A 22,992-nucleotide genomic window follows, 5' to 3' on the forward strand; every position below is an offset into this window, starting at 1 on the left:
CCACTGTATGTGTCTACTGCTTTCTCTTGTTTTTTTTTTTTTTTTTTTTTTTAATCTTCGAATCTCCTGTTTTTCCAACTGACTGGTCTGGCAACACTGTTCATAAGGTTTCCACAATTTAAATTGCTTTTAGCTTCAGTTCGTTTGTTGTTGTCTCTAAAAGATCATTACACTTTTATCAAAAACGTGTTTTCAGTGTCACACATTTCTTACTTACGTACAATGTAAAATTATTACATGTTAACTGTTAGCTATAGAATGTTCAACCACAAAGTAATTACAAGTTGTTAGAACAACGTCACTAAGTCCGTTACGTTAACGATAAGAATGTACAGAACATGACGAATGTTATTTTCAAAGTTGTTGATATTTCACTGCAAGATCGTACCTATTCAAATCACCAATCATCTTAATTATTAATGAAAAGATTATTTGAACTTTTAGTATAGTATTATACTGTTATATAACCCATGTCTACCAGCTTTGGTTCTTACAGGATTAAATTGATTTAAACTAGTAGCTGAGCAAAACAATACTTCATTTTTTTTTAAAATTAATAACTTTTAACACTTTCGCCAGTTATGTACTTTGGCTTTACCAGACACTATGAAATACATAGGCCGTAACAGATTAAATATGTAAGGCAGATATGGTTTCCATGTTCTCAGAAAGAAAAAAAGTATATGTCATGATCTATGTAATTCATAGTGTCTGATAAAGCCAAAATAGATAGTTGGCGTAACTGTTAAAAGCTATTATTATTATTATTATTATTATTATTATTATTATTATTATTATTATTATTATTATTATTATTATTATTATTATTATTATTATTTTGAAATTAAAGTATTATTTTGCTGAGCGACTAGTTTAAATGGAATTTAGTATACATATCAAAAGTACTGCGTGCATCTTTGTTAGAAGTATTTGAAGTTTTGTTTGAAGCATCTGCAGTTCTGTTTGAAGTATGTGATTTTATTGTTAAAAGTATGTGCAGTTCTGTTTGAAGTGTGTGAATTTCTGTGAGAAGATGTGTATAATAAATAAACAATTTCTTCCACCAGAATAAGAGCTATCAATTAACATTGCCAACAAATGGCGCACCTTTTAGTGCCATGAAATACCGCTTTTCTCCATTTTCTAGAAATCAATACAAGAGAATTTATCCTCAAGTATGTCTTGTTGTTCAGCTTGATTGGTTCTATCGAATGATGTATGTCTCATGTTTACACAACATTATAGTTAAACAGAACTCATAATTTTAGAGTTAGTCTTAATTTTGAAATATATTTTATTAACGACACTGTGTGCACTGTCGTCTTGATAGCACCGACGCCAGTTTGTGTAAAACTTAGGAGAAGCTCGTGTTCAGGTATGTGTATTTCGTTGGCAAACATCGTCTAACAAGACATCAATTAGGATTTTGGTACAAATACCTCAGGCCCCTTGGACACACCTATCTGCAGGTTGGAGAAAAATGAAATCTTTAAGTATTATGTCCCAGGGTTATGCCGGCTAGGCTAAAGGAGACGATGATGATGAGAAATGAATGAAACGGTGGAATGAAGAAAATGAGAGGAAACGGAAGAACCTCGAGAAAACCCCCACACACTGTTTGTCCACCACAAACCTCACTTGGTGCGAGCTGGGATCGAACCAAGGATACCATGCATCAGAGGTTACGCTCTACCAATGAGTCACCGCGGGCCCTCCCTCCAGGTTGTGGTCCTGCTTGCTAGTGTTCTAACGAAAAGCTTGATGAAGGTATACTTTAGTTACCAGTTTTATCTCAAAGTTTTACGTGGTTATTGTATAGCATTGATTTTCTCAAAAACTACGCATGAATATTTACATTCACACATACAATTGTCATCAGCTACATGAGTTGTACCGACTGAAACATGTTTCATTTTTTAACATTTCTTTTTTCCTGTTAAGGACATAAAATAAATTATTTCTAAACACCGTATAAATCCGTAATTGAATGGAAAGAAACAGTTGCGACCAAAAAAAAAAAAAAAAAAAAAAAAAAAAAATCTAACTATTAGGCTACTATAATAGTTAATACAAAAACTTAATTTTAGAACTTGAAATTCTGGAAACTATAAATATGACATCTCTATCTTGAAGGAAACTTCACGATGGTTGCATATTTTATTGTAGAATATGTTGAACTGTAGTGCGAAAATTCCTTTTTTTACTGTGAACGGGAGCAGTCAAATTCTATTATGTATAATTGTATATACTATTCTGCACGGAATTAAAATAAGCTCACTTTTGTACTTGATCAAACTGACAATTTCAGGAAATGGCCCGGAGAAGTAATCTGCTTCCCTTGGAGCTGTACGAATTTTTTTCCAGAGCATATAACCAATTATGATGAACCTAGATTACCAGTGCTTTTTGCAGTACTATTTCGCCGCTTCGCCCCGTGTATTGAAAAATCCCTTTCCTGAGGGAAATCTGAAAGTACAACGGTCATGCTAATTAAAGTGCAATGGAGATATGAATTTAACATATACGAACCAAGTTATGAAAAATATAATATTTTTTAACATAATAAAATTATGTTTGAATAATCGATCTCGTTGGTGTCCAATTGGCGTGCTAATTAGGGTTGCCAACTCTGGAATACAAAACACCCGGCACCCTCCTCAAAATTCCCTATGGTATAGGTCTAAGTGTGAAGTATCTCTGTTCGGACCCATTCATGGGAAGGAAATGTACTATCGTGAACAAATGTGCATTAGGACCTGTATTCTGCATGTTCTTAGTACATTCACTAATAAGCATTTGCGCTATAAATGAGAAACTGAAATCGGCATTGGTCATTTTATTGTATTTACCAGTAGCTACCACTTCTTTAAAATGATCGAAACAGATAAACAAAAGTATATTAATCTTTAAGTGACAATTTTGGATTTGGAAAATTAAATGTATTCTTTAAACTTATACTTCACTACAGGAAATTGCTTTAAGAAATCCCTTTTCACTCTTAATAAATATATAACATTCCTTACAAATAAATTTCAAATTTTCCCTGATGCAGTCCCTGTCATCTCTTTAAAATTATCGAAACAGATGAATAAAATATACTAATCGTTGGTAGATGGTGAAAGGTGACAGTTTCGGATTTACAGAATGAAAGTTACTTTTTAAATCTATACTTCGAACTACATAAAATTGCTTCGAACTAGATACAAATTTGAAAAAAAAAAAAAAAAAAAAAAACTGGCCATAAAGGGATTGATAAGAAGTATGTACCGGTCACCGGCTTTAATCGAAATAACTGCAATATTTGTGGCCACAGGCCGGTGAAAAAACGGCCACATGGTAACCCTAGTGCTAATTCCTAGTACAACGCTCACGAAGCACGTATAAAATTCATAAATAGGAAAAATACATTAAGAAAGACTAAAATATAGGGTACATATGAAGTAAGAATAATGGTAAAAAGGACATAGATGTTCAAAACTGCATAAGAAGGTAGGTATCTACTAGGTTCTCAAACGATTAGTGTTACCCACGACTTGTACGAGAGTCGAGGCGAGAATTGATTTTTTTTTTTTATTTCGAAACGAGACGGGAGACATGACAATTCGTTTCGAGACAAAAATCGAGACGAGATATCATAGGAAACACTAGTTCACCCAAACTTTTAGATCTCAAACACTGTTTTAACGTTACATGATTCATATCTTTTAAAAAAATATAAATTGATAAAGTGATGAGCAAACACAACGTAGAGCGTTTATCAACGTTTACAGATCCGCAAGTAATTATACGATATACTTCAATAATAATTATAGTTTAAGTGTTGATATATTGCACCCTTCGTGGGTCTCTCGTGATGCAGAAGAATTTTAATGAAGCTCTAAATGGAATTAAGAAAACAAATCAGGTCATAAATGTATATACATAAATGTACAGAATGAGACGGGAAAGAATACTCCGAGAATCGAGTCGAGACGAGAAAACCTTATTTGTCACCAAGAGTGCAACATTACAAAGTCCGTCAAGACATAACACCGGAACCTCTTGCACGGTTGAACTTTCCACATTATTAAGCCTTTTTTTTGGCTTTCTGCAGGTCCTGGGACTAATGATATAATATATATACGGAGCAGGCCATTTGGGCGCAGACGTTTGAGCGTAAAGCCGTGTATCTGTATTGGTTAATCTACTTAAATGGGTTATAATGTATTTCATACTTAGAAGCCGGATGTCTACGCTCTAAATGAACTGAAAATAGGCACTAATATCACAAAGATAAACAAATAACTGCACAACTTAAAATATTCACAAAGATGAAATTTCATCCCAATTTTCTTTTTTTTTTAAAAAAAAAAGCTATCTTCAAAAACTCTAAATTTTTGTTATGTTATAGTATGTCCTGTGGTAAACAGTCATTGAAAGTCTCAGTTGCATTAAATGTCTGGTTTAGTTCTAGTAAATTTTTGTATAACGCAAAAAAAAAAAAAAAAAAAAACATGGGTCTAATTATTGTTTTTAGAATGATACATCCTAATTTCAGAAAATCGAAGATCACGATCCGCAGATTTTTTTTCAACATGAATTTGTATTGGACTGAAATAAAATTTGCTGTAGATATACTATGACACCCCAAAATAAACTTCTGTGAAACTTCTTTATATCATATCTAACATAAAGAAATAGACATTTTGGAAATTCATAACTTCATAGCTATTCAGAACACTGTATTACTGTTTATTACTATATTTGCAACAGAGATAATTTGAAAGGAAACAACGGTGAAATACAATATATATATTGCATAATTTATAATTGTTTTATGTTACACTTATCATGGCATTATCATTTCATGACGGAATTATGAGCCAAACTACGCAGTTATTCTACATACAATGCCAACAGTTTCAAAATTCTGTACAATACGACGAATTCCTTCATCTGCCTGAATATAATTTCTTCTTATCTTGGCCTACTCTTCTCCTCGAAGCATTGCCTCGTACACTAAGTTCTGCGTTTTTTATTTTTTTTTAAATTTATTTTTTGTGTCTTCCTAAATGCATCAAAAAGTCGCCAAATCGACGGATGGCCCATTTGAAGCTCCGATTGCAGTCCACGATGAACTGCTTCGGCGTGGTGTTCGTTCTTGGCTATAGATTTCACATCCTTATTGGAAATAATGCTATTTTCCTGGTACCATGCGTCTTAATAATTTATTATAGAAAATGAAAGAGCAAGAATGAAAATATATACAGTATTGTACACATTTTAAGACAAATTCTATAATGTCTGACTTAAAAAATCAAGTACACAGTGCAGTATAAGTATATAGTCACACTCACACCTTTAAAATACATAAACATTAACAAAAAAGTGCTTTCTTTTTTTTTTTTTTTTTACACAAATTACATTTCTTTATTACATATGTCTTATTTTATTAAAAAGAAATATTTTAAAACTAAGCCACATAGTACGGAGTAGGGATATCGCGACCCGGATAGTCGAAAGTCTGCTGCAGTTGTTGCTATTTCTGTTGCTATTTCTTTTCAACTCATAGAGACAAGTTGTGCATGACGTGCAGAAACTTTGCTGTGTTCAAGATGTTATATTTTAGTTTCTGCAAAATTATTTGTGGAAGTATTTCGAAATTTCCAGTGCCTAAACATCCGGGCTCTAGTTATGAAACTCAATATGACATGTATAGGTAGGTAAACCTATTTGGATAAAAGATTTTGCGCCCAAACGGTCGCGCTCAAATGCCATGGACCCTACATATAACTTCAGGTTTGGGCCTGGAAATATTTCTTCCACTTTTCTCGATCTTCAGTTTTCTCTTTTATCTCCCATTATTTTCTTCTCTTTTTCAAATCATAGTTCAGTTGTATTCTTCTTCTTCCTATTCCTTGCTTACCTTCCATCTTTCCCTCTATGGCGGTATGAAGAAGAGAATTTCTTCGCAAGATGTGTCCAATCCAATTGGCCTTCGAACAAAAGATGTTGGCTAAAAGCGTTCTCTTCTCTCCTATCCGTTTCAAAACATATTCGTTTGTTACTCTCTCCGTCGATTTTTATCTTCTCTATCTTCCTCCAACACCAAATTTGAAGCTTTCTAAATATTTTTGCTTTAACTTGCGTAATGTCCAAGGCTCTGAACCATATGGTTCAATACTCCATACATAAGACTAATCAAGTTTATTATAACATTTTAATTAGCGTAACGGTCCGGAATGACGTGATAGAAATAATGTTCTTATTGAGAATAAAATTCTTTGCGTTACTCTTCTTAAGACAAAATGAAAACTTCAATGTTCCATGATGCCCTTTAGGCTAAAGCGAATGGTCAATCAAAGCTAATAATTATGAAATAATTGAGGAAACGGGAAAACTTGCAAACACGATCTTGTCCACCACAAGCTTATTTGGCCTAGGATCGAATCCAATGCTCCATATTATGATGTTCTTAACAAATATTATATCCTGTATTCGTGATGTAATCATTCAAGGTAACTCTTCTGGAAGCTTTGTGATTATTTTTGAAAACATCGTGTACTTTCCCAAGTAACATTCCTAATAGAAATAACATACATACTTGGTTTCAAGTAGAGAATGTAAAATTGATTTATTGCAATGATAAACGCTCAACGGGACGAAATAACAGTAATACTCTGAGAAACAACCATGTTGTCTGGTGAGACCTGTCTATTTCCTCTTAAAATGAAAATAATTAGCTGAAGGATATCGGCTTTTCTAATGTATACAATTTTCCTTTCTGAGCTCTGAGAAATCTGCTTTATTCCAAATAAATACTACAGTATTATTAGTATTTTCTTTTTTATATATGAGTTTAAATAAAACAGAGATTTTAAATATTATTTTATTATGAAGGTATTATATTTAAGAACATAAAAGAATATTACCTCCTTAATTAAATTTATTTATTTATTTATTTATTCGTAATTTTCAGTCACTAGCTATGTGAGACTATTTTGCGCTGAAACCATTCCAAACAGAACATAGTAGGTAATAATTTTTGGAAGGCTGTCAGGTAGGGACTATATATATATATATTTCTAAAGACCATCCACACCTGGTATGTCTGACATTAATATTGTAGGTAGGATGGCCGTTTACAGGATTAAACTTAATTGATTTATTTATGTATGTTATTAGGAACAAGATCAACAATTTAAATTGGAATTTGAACCATTATAGTGCATTTGTCGCTTTCACACACTGCTAGCCACTAGAGCAGCGAATTCATAAATTTTGAATTTAAAAAAAGTACAAAATATGGAGGTACGAATAATGCCGCTTAAGTCTCTTCATTAAACCTATTCCCACCTTTAGTTTTCTTAAGTGAATAACTAAAGATACTGAAGAATATATTTATTGTACTGTTAGAGGCTCAAAGTGCTAAGAATTAAGCACATGCATTGTGTGAAGTGGAAAAGAAAAGGAACTGAATTTGTTTGTTGTTCTTTGCTTTTCCTTGTTGATGTTTAATATTGGCTGTATTGCACCTATCAAAATAAAAGTGTAAGAATGAATCAAAGAGATTACCTAGGTAGAATTTGCTGGCTGTTGTATAGGATAATGTGGATTATATATAACCTTGTAGGTATGGAGCTATTGATATGGATACTTGGTTGTGTTATGATAAGGTTACGAATCATATGAATGATAAGCTGTATGCGAAGTCGACCAAGTAGAAAGTGAGCCAGATAATATCCATAGAAGGTTATGTGTATTTGCTCCATTTTGAAATGATGTACCTAACAAATCCTAATTGAAACAGATGGCAGTACTATGCTTGACTATCCGACAAATTTCTCATTGATTGATAGAGAAGCAAATAGATGACCTTTTGATATGACGAGTCTGCATTTCATGCAGTTGATTGTAGACGCAGTGTCACGTCTGAAATAGCGCCGTCAAATACACACAACCCTCCTCCCTTTATTTACCCAGTGTTCTTCCACAATGATTACACACTGTATGTTCCTGTAAAAAGCAATAACGCGACACATGCTATTACTAATTTGGAGGACAACATAAAGCACTAGAAAATTTAACATGAAACTCGAGCCCGTGACAATAATTTTGCTATGTAAGCAGGGGCAAAAGTGAGGGGGAACGTGGGGGGATGCCGTCCTCCAACATCGAAAAAATATGTACGGCGTTCCCCCAGTTCCTAAAAAATTGCAATGGACAAAGATAGGCAAGGGGAACGGCGCGGCGTGGCGTCATGCCGTTACCTACCGTCCCCCCACCTTCTCATATCTACTCTTATGATCTTGTAGGTAAGACCTAAAACCCCTGTATGTAAGACCTAAGTACTACGCACACATAAATTTAAAAAGCATTGAAACGAAACATGAAAGTACTTGCGTAGGGAAAAAAAAAAAAAAACAACAGTTGAGTATTGTCGATTTAGAGAATTGAATATCTACTGTATATAGTATTCTTTGAAGAATGAAGCTGACGAGATCAATAACTTGACTAAAATAGCCAATTAATATTACTGTATTGTGTTTTGTCGTATTACTTGGTGGATTACTGATGATGAAAACGTTTCTGGTGCTGGAATCTCTGATTCTATTCCAGGTCATGTGTGGCCAAGCTTAGTGTCTGTGATTTTCCGCAAAGCTTTCATTTCTGTTTTTTTTTTTTTTTTTTAACTTTCTTCCATTTTTTACATTCTATTAATTTCCACATCATCACTCACTTGAAACTTTTATACATTTCCTTTAACCTGTAGGATATATATTGTCATCATATTTGAATATTGCTAAGTCCTTATAAGTATTTTCTTTGCTGACTATTTTTCATTCCTAGACATTTTTGATGGCTTAACAAGAATGCGAGTGAAAAGGAGTTAAATAAATATTGACGTGATTTATTTTAAAAATGCAGTCATTTGCAAATTTACCGTCATATTGTTTTATAACGACTGTTCGTTAGCGTACAGGGATGAACCACGTGGAGTACAGTAGTATATGGTGCAGAAAATCGGAAATTTTGAATAAGATTGAGGGGTAAAGTATTTAAGGATAAGGCACGTTGCGGGAGTGGTTCACTAGCGTATAATGGTTTTAGTCTTTGTCCCAATTCTTCATTTTACCCCAAAAAAACAGTATTTAAGTGCATTTTTCTTAACATTTTTACCTCACCAAAAATAGTTTCTTCTTTTTAGGATATTTTTAAATTAAAAATTATTGTTTTTAAGAGTATTTTAGTTATTATTTTATTTTTAGTCTATAATCTGTTTCGTATATTACTAAAGAAAAGAGGTTCAAACTTGTTTGTATGCAGTGAGTAGAACGCTTAGTCATCTGCAACCAGCCAAAATTCTATGACAATTGGGTTGTATAAGCAGGAGGCGCTCCAAAATTATTTCAAAGTAATTAAGGTGGATTACTAGGTGTTCTCGGTGCTTGCTAAACGCTGATTGAATATTGTGGCGTTGCCAGATGGTGTCGAGTGTTTACTGATGCCAAGATAATAAAGGGAATAATCATGGAATTCTGCTTGGATACTTACCGGAGAAATTAGTTTTAGACCCTTACCGCAATCTCGCTTCTCGAACTGCAAAGCTAGACTCCAGGATTTTTCTTATTGTGACTACTACAGTAAACGTATAAATTTGGCAACAACGTATTATGGCGTTTTGGGCAAGTTTCGTCTCAAAATCTATTTCCTTAAATGTAAATTAATATTTAAATAAAATATGAAACCTAACACGAGAAACGGTCAACAAGATATCTATTTTGTGATAAGATTGTTACTTTAAAATACTTTACATGTAGAAATAAATATTTCATAAAACGGAGCACTTCTAGTAAGATCTAACAGTAAGTGCCATCTTGTGTGCTCGTTGTAAAACGAATCAAATATTTCGTTTTATCTGTTACATTTTTCGATATCAGGGGACACAACTAAGTGAATCGTTGTCTTGTGCTGTAGGTGAAACATTACTCTACCTTATAGTACAATATTTATAATATGTAATGTTTCACTGCGCAGTAGTTAAGGGAACGGCCTAAAATATGTACTGAGTTCCGGGTGGTGATCCACCTTAATTATACTGATTTTTACAGTAAAACGATAAGATATAGTGAAAATTGTATGAAATACTACATTGTCATGTGCTTACTTATCTGTACGAAATTTTATAGTTGGAAATTTCAAGTAGAAGGTTTCAAATTAAAGTTGCAAGGTTTGACTCTAACAAACAGAAAAGTAAGCTAATGATAGAATTATAAAAAGCGACACAAAATGAATAAAAATGTTTGGAACGTGAATATGAGGAAGAATCGGTAAAATTTATTTGGATGGCGGAAGCATTGAAACTAGTTGAAGAGAGAACAGCATTGGAGAAAATTAGAGAGGTTAAAGAAACTGATTAGAACATTCTTCGGGATAAAATATTGTAATTATAGTGACATGATAGACACTATGGTATGGTTTCAAATGTCAAATATCGATATCGGAAATACTTCTATCGATATAAGGCACTTCAATGTTTTCGACATTTCGGTATTTCGATTTCGATACTTTTATATAGTTTTTGATATTCTGGTATTCGATAATTTCGATATTTTAGATGTATCAATCAATTTTTGGTATTTAATCCATACCGATTTTCAATATCCAAATCTGGATATCGAACAGCCCTAGTATGATACAAAGTAAAATGAAGGCAAGGTGAACAAAATTGCAATTGATGTACATTATTAAGTGATTTTAAGCTGAAACGAAGATATTAGTAGACAACCGTAGTGCATGAAAATATCTAAATTACAGGAGAATGATTTACCAATAAAGCTAGAATCATCTTCATGATGATGACAATTCGCATCCGAAGATAACATACACAAGATAAAAAAAAAAAAAAAAAAAACTTCAAAAAGGCCAAATAGTGTTGGTCACGAAGCTAGAAATTTCTCGTCTTGTCTCGATATCGAAAACACATTTTTCTTCTTCAATATCGTATCATTTCCGAGGTAAGAATATGGACGAGTCAAGAAATTTCTTGAGTTTCGTAAAGTAGTCCACCCAAGTCTTAGATCTCAAACAGTGTTCTAGCGTTACTTGATTCAGAGTATAAAAACTATAAATTAATAAAGCAATGGAGTGAGCACAATGAAGACCATTTATCTACGTTTAAAGATAAACAAATCATTACCTGATATATGCCAATAGTAAATACGATTTAAATATTGCTATAGAACATTCTTCGTGGAAATTCCGTGACTTGGAATGATGCTGATAACTTCTAGATAAAAAATTAAGAGAAGAATCAGGGCATCAATGTTATATAGACTTCTAAAAAATTCACAAGACGAGAACGAAAAATCCTTCTCTCTCATCTCGTCTCGTAAGCAACACTGCTAATAATACTTCGCATCCGAAAGTCAGTATACTTTCGATGCGCTTGTTCACCTAAGGTAGCAAAAAAGACCTCAAAGAGTCAAATTAGATATGACTATGTTCGCTGCAATTGTGTTCATGGATATAGAAGTATACATTTCTAAAAGAGATTGGGATAAGAGGAATAAAAGTGTCTTTTGAAAAATGACTACGGAAATAAGATATATCACTGTATTTTATTGGAAGTTTCTATTGAATAACAAACATGTTATCTTAGAAGTAGTCAATGTGTAGAATAACGGTAATACATCTCCCACATTTACTATATTTATTTTGTACGTATGTAAATTGCAATATCTAGTCATAATATATTCGTACAGTTGTTGTGTGCATATATTTCTTATTTAAGCCACGAAATTTAAACAATTCTTTAATTTAGCATCGTATTTGATATAGTGTAATGAAGTTTAAATTATTCGTTATTATTACGTACTTTGCAAACTGTGTGTGTCATGTGACAGTTTTCTGTAGAGTTAACGGTTTCCGATATTAAGGAGTATGGCTATGATGTTTGTTTTACATCTTTGTTTGGTTACGGGTTCTATAAGAGGTACTGGACTCCAAGCAAGGCTTTGAACTTGAGAACAAGTGCACCAAATGCAAGGCAATGTGAGGCTTCCCCGGTATTAAGATACTTCGCTGTAATGTCTTCTGACAAGAAATCTATCCTTCCAAAAGAACATTAAAGCCAGATAAAGTACACTGGAATATTATGCGATACTTGAATTCGTATATATAATATTTAGTTTGTCAAAACAACATGGATATTCGAGACATAACTGAGTGTAAGGTGTTTATAAAATATTCTCACATTACTTGTGTGTTCGGATCTATCATGAATGAGAACGTGAAAAATTGCACTGAAGTACCTTCATTATTTTGAAAGTACTACATAGCTGAACTTGCAGTGTCTAGACATTGCACCATATAAGCATGATTCCCCTTAGTTCCTTAGTATTACTAAAATCTTAATTTCTCTTTAATCTTGTTCTAAATATAAAACATATATCCGTCGATAGATTAAATCCAGCTCAATAAAATAAATACATAAATTCAAGATACATTCTAGATTAAAAGAAAAAAAAAACTATTTCTTGTTACATTAAAAATATGCCATTCATTGCTATTAATATTTATTTATTTATTTTTTGAAGAAATTGAAATTTATTTATGTACTGTAATTACATCCAGCACAGACACACTCAACTGGCATATTGCATCTATTATTTATCTTTACCTAGCCATGATGCACATACTCCTTTATGCAACTCTCAGTTGTAAAACTTATTTTAAAAAAGTTAGCTTGAAATAAAGATGCAAATAAAGATATTCGAGAAAACTAATGAAGATAACACATCTTATAATTAAACATTATTCATAATATACGAATTTCAGATTATCTTTTGTAGCGATTTGAAGAAAATGTTTCAGTTTTACGTCCCACGCTTATACCGGGTGGGCTAAAGGAGACGGTGATGATGAGAAACGAAGGAAATGGGGAATGAAGAAATAGAAGAAGCAAGAGAACCCCGAGAGAACCCACGCGCACGGAGTTTGTCCACCACAAAGGCCACTTGGCGCGAGCTGGGAACGAACCAGGGACCCCCACACATCAGAGGGAAAGCTGTACCATTGAGCCACCACGGCCCACCTATTTGAAGAAGAGTATTCTCATTTATGATTATAAATGATGAAATTGATTTTACTGAACAATTTCAAGGACACGATACAGTGCAGCAAAGCGACGTGATGTTTTGCTTGCTGATAATGGTAGTTATTATTTTTGATGCATTATTCTGAATATTCTGCATCACTGGATTCATTTACTTCAATTCAATATTTTGTTTACTCAGGGCAAATGCTGCTTTCACAGCTTCCCTCATGGATGCTTCTTTCGCCCCTGGTGTTATGGTTTTAGAGTTGGATTCGAAAATATGATTCATACATAATACATCTAGATTGTTTAGAGACCATTAAAACAGACAAAGTTAATACTCTTAAATCTGATTAAATGCAACATTACAACTATTTAATAGTGCTCAATGTGAACATACCGAAAGTACTTTGGTATTCTGAACATCAAGACACGTTTTCCTGCTGTTAGAGGGAAAACAAGTCATCCAATTGACACGTTAGATCATTCAAAAGTTTATTAATGAAAGAAAGTGTGTCAAGGAGACTTCCTTACAACCGATTATGCTATAAGAAATGATGTTACATGTCTGATGAAGAAGTAACTCCAGGGCATAGCTGTTATTTTTATTACAACAAGAAATTAGTTGCTTGTTCAATATGATTACGCATTTATATGCTATGTTTGAATATGATTATTGCAACAAATTTAAGAAAAAGAAATAATGTTTGTCAATCAAGGGGCTTAATGAGTATCATATAACCAAATTTCAAATGCTCATTCTAATCACCCAAATAACTTTGTCGTGTGTATCATACCCGGGTTTAGAAAATCAGTGGAGATGCTCTAATTCACAGTCCGTAAGTGGTATCTGGATGTATGGATTTGAAAATTGGTTCACTTGAAAATGAAGTTTTCAGTATTTTTGAATGAAAAGTGTTTTATCAACGAACTTAGAAAATTCGTTACTGAATTCTCTCTCTCTCTCTCTCTCTCTCTGTGTGTGTGTTTGTTTGTGTGTCTGTTATTTGCAAATTTTTCAATTTTTAGTCCTCTATTTTGAGCATGTGTCTTCGTAAAACAACATATCGTAGAAAGTTTTAGCAGATCTCTTAAACAAAACATGTGAGAAAAAAAGTATTCAAGGAAATTATAAATGGATAGATATATTACAAAAATTGTTTAATGAGTTTAATAATAAAGTACATAAAACAATTAGTATAAAGCCTGTACAAGTTAATAAGAAAAAATAATTCTTTTAAAGTTCGTTCTGATAATGCTCTCGGATAATTCTAAACTAGTTCTATTATTGTAGTTTCTTTTTCGTGTTTTTTTTTTCTCCGTAGTGAAAAATATTCTTGAATGAGAATATGACGACGGCATAACCACAATGGTTCTAAAGTTCTAACCCCTATCTTAGTTCCTGTCAAGCCATTCTGAACATTAACCTTTGGATTTGCAGATTTTAAGATAAAAGAAAGGAAGTTAGTTAAATAGTGCAAAATTTAAGCGCATATCTTTGTTCAGGCTTAATAATAGTGTGCACTATACAATGCAACAAATTGAAATTTTTCCTCCCTTTTTAACATATTTTTTTCTCTTTCATTATTTTTCTTCTCTTTTTTATTTCTGGCTATTGAGCACTTCCACAAAAATTCTTAGGGGTGCTCGAACACCGAGGTACTCCTGAAGTCGGTGCCCCTCTCTTTTGTGTGTGGTTGGTGAGCACTCCCACAAAAATTCTTAGGGGTCCACGTTCACCAGAATACATATTGATTCAGAGAAGAAAATCCTTATTCCCAGTTGGACTTTAGCTAAGGGGTGGCCGTGATAACTCAGTTCCCTGAAACTTTTCCGAATTCCGGAAAGTAAAACTTCCGGAATTGTCCATTCCTGCTTTCAATATTTACCTTGTCTGTCAATATGTGTGTTTGTCCGACGAGAAGGGAAAAAGACCTTCAAGAAGTACCTGATGCGTCACCATCAATTCTGCTTAAGATAGAGAAGGCTGCGGAAGTAGTAGGAATCAACCATTTCCTATTTCAATGTTGATTACTATAAAGCAAAAATGGTAATAGATATCGAGAAATGATTTCCTACAATCGATTAGTCATCCGTAAAATACATTTCATCTCCATGTTTAAATCCCTGCTAAAACCGGAAATGATAGAAATCCACTAAAATATCCGGTTTCAATATTGATCTACAGTATATAGAGCCAAAACAAGAGATAGCGAAAAACGGTAAGGTAAAGCGCACTTAGTGTTCATATAATAGATCCCAATTTCTCTCTTAAGTAACCCACTATTCAAACCGGAAGTGGCACAAATCAATCACTTCAGATTTTAACGGTGATAGCTATAGAACAAAAACGGCAAGTGAGAAGTGATTTTCTACAATCAATTAAACGATGCAAGCATATATTTTATTAGTAGTTGACATGTGACTTTGTGAATGTTGTATTTTATGAATGCATGTTATGTATTATGCGTTTGTGATTTGTAAATCATGCAATAACAAAGTTATTTCTTTCAGTTATGGTCAATAAAAAAAAGAAGAAAATAGACCTGAAGTTGTTAGCCAGAACTCTGGTCCAAAAAAGCCCACCCCTACCTAAATAGAGAAGGATAATACAGCAAGCATATATTCCATCTCTACCTTAATGTCTGAACTAAAATTAGAAGTGGTAGACCACCACTTCCGGTTTCAATATTAATTGAAAAAAAATATCACGCCATACAAACCAAATTCATTAACGTGATGTACACGTGACAGTCTTACTTGCTTAAAATGAATTTGCATTGTACAGGGTGGACCATGTAATGTTTAAACTAGTGTACAAAAAACGCTGAAATTTTGCATCTAGCAAATATCGGCAAGAGGACACTGTCTGTGTTATCACAAGGTTGACATTGTTACAATCACCATATAAGGTTTTAGTTTTTTCAACTGGCACTACGTCAGGTTATTATATACTTGAAATGTACATACTAATGTAAAACTAACAATGTTATTTTTATTATTCAATGATGGAAACTAAGGAATCTACAGTATCACGAATATCTAACTAATATCCAAATTTTGGTGGCAATAATAACGCAAATGAGAAAAGGCAATGGACATCCAATATTATGATTATGATATGACAGATTGAAAATTTGTCCTTTTTTTCAAAAGTCTTTATTATTTCGAAAAACTGCTTCATAAATATTTCACTCAATAGCAAATATATATATATATATATATATATATATATATATATATATATATATATATATATATATATATATATATATATATATTTTAGCACATTTGAAGATCAAATTAATTTACAGCAATTTGATACCTCAAACCGTTTTGGAGATATGGCAAAAACTGTTAAATTGCAACACTACTTAGAATTCCGAGAACATATTGTAATTACATCTACCAAAAATATGTTGTTGTAACGTTACTTAAACTTAGAATCAAAGTAAATAAAGAAAATGTTTTAAAAATTTCGCACAAGTTCGCCAGTGTAAGCAATATATCAAATTCTACCATTTTTTTTTATCATATCTCCCAAACGATCTGAGAGATCAAATTGCTGTAAACGGCATTATGATCTTTTATGTCTATTGAAAACCATGTATATAATTCGAGGTGATACTTATTTAAGAACTTTTTCGAAATAAAGTTCTTTGAAGAAAAAAATCAAATTTAAAATTCCTTGTAACTTTGTTCCTAGTTGTTCGAAATGGCGATCATAGCATTCGACAGCAAGGTACTTTGGATCAGAGGTGACCACTTTGACCTAACCTCACTCAACCTCACGCTCACAAAGTCATTTCGACCTTACGCTCACATAACCAGTCTGACCTCATGCTCACCCCATTAGTCTGACCTCACGCTCACATAACCAGTCTGACCTCATGCTCACCCCACCAGTCTGACCTCACGCTCACATAACCAGTCTGACCTCACGCTCACGCCACCAGCCTGATCTTACGCTCACATAACCAGTCTGACCTCACGCTCACTCAACCTCACGCTCATTTTGTGAGGTTGAGGTCGAGTGAGCGTGAGTTCCGAACTCGTGAGTGCCGACCTCATGAGTTTGGACACCTTTGCTTTGGATGTGTATTACCCTGTCTGCCTCACTTGTGGTATTACAATAACGTCTCTCCAAAATTTGTTGTTTTTCGATTTTTGTGATACTGTAGCGTCCTTAGTTTACAGGACTGCACGACAAGTATGCTATTGCATTTATTAGTTTTACATGTAGATTTCAAACATGTAATAACCTGATGTATTTATAGTATCATTTGAAAAATACAACTTTATGTTGGGTTAGCAACATTGTTGACCATGTTGTATTACAGAGTGTAAAAACAATATCCCCGCTGCTGATATTTGTATGGTACAAACTTTCAACTTTTTTTGGGTATTTATTTAAAGTTTAAAGTATCAAGATAAATTGTCCAGCCTGTATATAACTTTAGTGTATTACTAAATTAAATTTTGAACGTCCATTGGGGAAATGAGACGTCACGTGGACAACTCTTGGACGTAAAGAAGATCTAAAAAAAATCCCCTTTGTACTTGAAATATCGAGGAACTATATTTAGATTAAAGCAGAAAAAAGTGTTTAGGACTTTATTTAAGATGAACCTCTCTTATTAAGAATATGGTATGGCAGGAGAAGGTAAAACGAAATGGAAATTCGATTTATTTAAGTGCAACCTTAAAGAAAAAAATTCTAAGGAAAACAAGAAATGGTTAGTGGAGGTCTGTGTCTGTATGCATGGAAGATTCAAGTATGCGCAAGAAAGTGGAGCTCGGTATTTTAACATCAAGATATTGTGCTTGCAAATATCAACTTGTGGGGAGCCTGAACATCCCTTAACTAACTTCTACGTACGCTACTGAAGTAAGTTGCCTGTTAGTGATGTAGGTATAAACGAGATATTCCAGTCTCTCTCTCTCTGTATATATATAATCTCAACAGGCGACCAAGAAAACTTACGTTATCTCAATCGTTATCTAACTAAGGATTTCCGTTTTCTCTCACAACTGGTGAGATCGGAATTCTTAACTCCCGTTTGTAACAGTGGCAGAAGGAATGCTTTATAATGCGGCATATACGTGTATGCGTTATAATGTCATGTTATGACTATATACTGTATATAGGGGTCTAAATAAAGTTTTATGCCTCTCCTTCCGAAAAAAAAAAGGGAAAATATGTCTTTAAAATTCCCATATTATACGGATTTGAAAGTGTTTTTAATGCCATTTTATCTAGTACGAACTAGACAATTTCAGTGTATTTGTGGTAGATTTCTGCTCTTGCTTCTCAGTTCCTATATATAGCATTAAAAATTGAATAATTTTTTTGAAACAAAACTTGATTTTCGATTATAGATGAAATTTTTGCATCTTTTTGCTTTAATGTTAATTTCTCAAACACCAACGATTTGTTGTAGTACTTTTAATATTTGAATTAATTTTAAAACCGATAGTTTATACATACTACGTATTTTAGTTAAAATATGTGTTGGATTGTTGATAGCAGTGGCGTACACAAAACGAAGGTTTCCGGTTTTTAACAAGCTTTTTTTTTTTTTAAATCCATTTGTATACAGAAATGAATATGACTTGAGAGCTTCAAGCCCCCTTCTATCTCCTTGCTGAAATTCTGCATACGCTACTGGTTCATGTATTGCTAACTCAAAAAGAAAGGATTTATATTGCATTAAATGTATGCATTAAAAGTATATAACTCAAGTATATTAGTTGATACATTTCGAATTGCAAGCATACTTTTGTTTTACATTTCAAGTTCACTGGAGTGTTTCATTTGAGCACTTTCTGTTCAAGTATTTCCCTTATATTCTCAAGATAATTCTGTCAATATGGTCATTTGTATTCTGAGGGCAAGAAAGAAAAAAAAAACTTAAATAGAAATGACTCGGTTATCCCTGCCTCCCCTTCCCGCGCAAAAGATGAACCTGCGAGGACAACGTCCTCATTTACCTCTCTCGTTACTCAACACATGTACCAGTACCTTTCTTCTCTCCATCGTGATACCAGAAAAGAAAAAAAAATCTGATTATCTCGTTACACATTAAAAAACTACTCCGCGATTCTTGATTTTTGAAAGTAATCTGCTTTCCCAATGCTTTCTTCGTGTTTATGTATCCATGAAGTTCCGGGTCTGGTTTTACAACGAGGCCACGATGGTTTATTTACTCGATGCCTTTAGATTTTTTGCATTAGGTTTCTGTCATCGACAACTATGTAGACTTTCTTGACTTTTAATTTAATGTCTTTTGGACAAACCCATCAAATATTGTAATTTTTCTATAAAAGAAATAGTAGAAATGTATTTTGTCTCACCTGTGCTCCATTTCAAAACGAAGATAGTCCAAATTAAAGCAAAATTCCTCATGATGGTATTCTTGTCTCTACCAGAAGGTGATGGTTGCCTGGAAAACTATGTATATCCTCCAAAAGATTTTTGATTTTAGAAGACTTAACAGCAAATACGTTGCTGTTACACAAATGTCAAACTTTGACTTTGGTTAGTTCCCATGGTTTGGTACCACTGCACCGAATAACTTATACACACTTTTTAAGAAAAGTAAACATTAAAACAATACACTCAAATACACATTACATATGTATACAAACACGCGCACACAACACGCACTGCGAAGAGGTAAAATCACTCAAAATGATCCGTCGCCATTATAAGACACAAACACTATATATTCCTTCTTGTTTTACATGGCACACGGACTTTCAAAACAAAACCGAACACGTCAAGAAATTCTTTCACTGCTGTTCCACCAACTCATATCTATAGTTTCCTTCTTGCTCCATTCCAAACCCAAAGTACCAGCAAATATCACAGCCTTCTTCTCTCAACTATACCTTCTCCGATTTCATTGGCGGCCACCTGTCGTCTTGACCAATTGCAGACGATCTTTGTCTTCTCACGACGAATCAACAACCTAGTAACTTTGCAACCTGTCATGGTCTACCTGTCCCCGATTTCCCCCGTTGCTCCAAGGCATTCTTTCCTCTCCTCTCTCTCTCACACACACGATTGTAGTACGTCTTTTGCCAGACCTGATACGGTAACATCCTACGTCTTTAAAACTATAGTCATTCCTGTGGCCTCCTCCTCAAAGGTTGTTCTCCGTACGCTACTTATCTTCTTTTTTTTCTGTTTGTTGTCGTTTCTTCTTTTACTGGAGATGCATGAAAATGCAGTGGTGCCACTTGAAACATAAACAACTAGAAGAAAAAAAAAATCTTATTTTGGTTGAGCTCATCATTTTGCGACTTCAGGTGTTTCCTGACTTCTTTTTCTGCAGGAAATGGTTGATGACCTTTTAGTGCATTCAGAACGAGAAACAAGTTTACTTAAAAAAAAAAAAAAGCCTTGAAAGTTTGCACTAATCAACTGTCAACTTGTATATCACTCTTAGTAACAATTGGATACTTCATGAAAAGGTATTGATAGTTTACTGCTACGAACGTTTAAATCCAAAGCAGGGTGCGAAATCAACACAGTTGAAGTAAGGGGAGATAGGGGTAAATTAAAAAAAAAAACTAAAAAAATCACACTTAGATGCTTCTACATAGACAGTTCACATATTTCAACATTCATAATTATTAAGCTATTTTATTTGGAATTAAGAATATCGCTAAATATCTTATAAAGGGTGGAGTCATAGGAAAACGTGAAAAGAATTAATTGCATATGAAATATTTACCAATTATGTATCAGTTACTGCGGAGCATGGTGGCTCAGTGGTAAAGCACTTACCTCTGATGCGCGGGGTCCCAGATTCGATCCCCGGCCAAGTAAGTTTGTAGTGGACAACATCATGTCCGTGGGTTTTCTCAGGTTCCTCCCGTTTCCTCCCACTTTCTCATTCCATTATTTCTCTAATCATCACTCACTTGCCTTAATCATCAGTGTCCCTTAGCCTAACGGGCATAATCGTCGGACATGAAACTGAAATATTTCATTTCATTTTTTTTTCATATCAATTACTGTAACACTAACTTGCAAACTTCTGGCAATAGTGTCACTTTGTTATCTCCACTAAGGCATTAATGGCGAGGAAAAATTTCTTCCAGAGATATTAATTTAGGCAAAATCCCCCAAAGCCCCAGTATTTCACAATCTGATTGCTTATAGAAATCACAAATTCCTTCGTTGCCTTATTTAAACTAAATTAAGGAACACTTAAGTTTATTTTTGTGTCACGTATATTTCCATGTTTCCTAACAATACTCAAACTTTCTGCGAAAGCAATGCAAAATGACTTCAACGCAGTGACGTACAAATCATTTTATCAAGGGGGATTCAAGCTTTCGGTCCTATATTCTTTGAGGACACTCGTGATTTATACAGGGTGTTGGGGGGCGCGGTGGCCACTGGTAGAGCGTTCACCTCCAGTGTTTGGGGTCCCTGGTTCGATCCCAGCTCGCGCCGTGTGGACTTTGTGGTGGACAAACACCGTGCTCGTGGGTTTTCTCGGGGTTCTTACGCTTCCTCCCAATTTCTTCATTCCACCATTTCATTCATTATCTCATAATCACGGTCTCCTTTAGCCTAACCGGCATATTTGTGGGACGTAAAACTCAAAGATTTCATTTCATTTTTTATACAGGGTGTTTCAAAACAACACCGACAACGTTTGAGAGGTGGTTCCTGACATCACAATAAGACGGACAGTATAGGCCAACCTGGGTGCACAAATGCTTCCTTTCGGAGTTATAGGCTGCCGAAAACATGAGAAAATGAACTTCCAAGGTCCATAGCTCCAAAACTATGGGACCTACTGTAGTTGGGTCAAGACTTTACTCAGGAACTAATGTGTGCCCTATCCAAAAATACATGTTTCAGAATCTTAAGGTACACACGCAACAATATTTATAGAGGCAGTTTGGCTACAGGCATATAATTTGACGTACTCACCAACTACCTCTATGGAAAGTGCTTACCTGGTTATAGATTCCGAAAGCTCAGAAATCTTAATTCCTAATCATAATTCTAATGGAAGTGAAATACATCGATTGCAGCATTACTGAAACAAATGAACCACTTTTACTATGTAAAAAGAAGGCTGTACCCAGGAAGAGGTATGAGCTCCTCCTGGCTAAGCAGTTAGCGCACGCGTCTTTGGCATGGGAGACCCGGGTTCGATTCCCGGCGGGAGCTCATGTGGTTCGGATTCCACGTTAATCAGTACGTCCACGTCTCATATAGCTTCGCTCATATAGCTGCTGAACGGGACATTAAAATTAACTCAACTCAACAACCAGGGAGAGATATTAGGGTCCAGATCTTCCTGCCTCCAAATTTTTATATAGATAAAATGAATTTTCCACCATTTACAAATTATTCTGATGAACACTCATGTGTTTCTCTCTCGAAAAATTTTCTTTATACGACCCTGATCCAAACCACGACGGGATTTGAACACAATGCAGTTGGTACGTGCAGAAGCCATCATCCAAGAGCAATCCTCACAGATTAGACCGTTTCTCACCTTATTATCTCGCCTTCAAGACAGCGGATTACAGGACTACTCCACCACAAGTGCGTCAATTCAAATTTTGCTTCGGGGGGCAAGACCCCTTGATGTAAGTAAGAGTTCGCGTTTTTCACTGGCTTTCTACTATTCTATTGATAAAATCTATATAAATCTCAAACTTAGGGCAGCAATTGTCCCTCCCTTCCCCCCTAAATGACGCCCCTGCTCCACCAGCCCAAGCTGAATAAAATTGTGTGTAGTGTTACTACTAAAACTGAAACCGTCTTATAATAAGTAATCGATTCTTCAGGAACTTTTTTTTTGCATTACTTTGTGCCTTATCAAACATTATCAAGACATCGGCCACTGTGTTTGAGTGATAGAACGCTATCTGATGCAGAA

At 34.2% G+C, this 22,992-nt stretch overlaps 1 protein-coding gene across 2 annotated transcripts in view; it reads right to left on the bottom strand.

The window, feature by feature from the left end:
* Cad96Ca (tyrosine kinase receptor Cad96Ca) overlaps positions 1-20,098 on the bottom strand; it is a 232,348-nt gene extending 212,250 nt beyond the window's left edge. Inside the window, exon 1 of one of the 2 annotated variants that reach the window (XM_081770366.1) lies at positions 19,433-20,098. In XM_081770366.1, the coding sequence (XP_081626492.1) occupies positions 19,433-19,484 (52 nt within the window). In that variant the 5' untranslated portion in view covers positions 19,485-20,098. The remainder of the gene's footprint in view (positions 1-19,432) is intronic. The other variant, XM_081770372.1, reaches the window with a different exon arrangement.
* Positions 20,099-22,992: the final 2,894 nt, after the last annotated feature.

This window comes from Thermobia domestica, chromosome 1, assembly GCF_964235325.1.
Source record: "Thermobia domestica chromosome 1, izTheDome1.hap1.1, whole genome shotgun sequence".
NCBI classification, from domain to species: Eukaryota; Metazoa; Arthropoda; class Insecta; order Zygentoma; family Lepismatidae; genus Thermobia; species Thermobia domestica.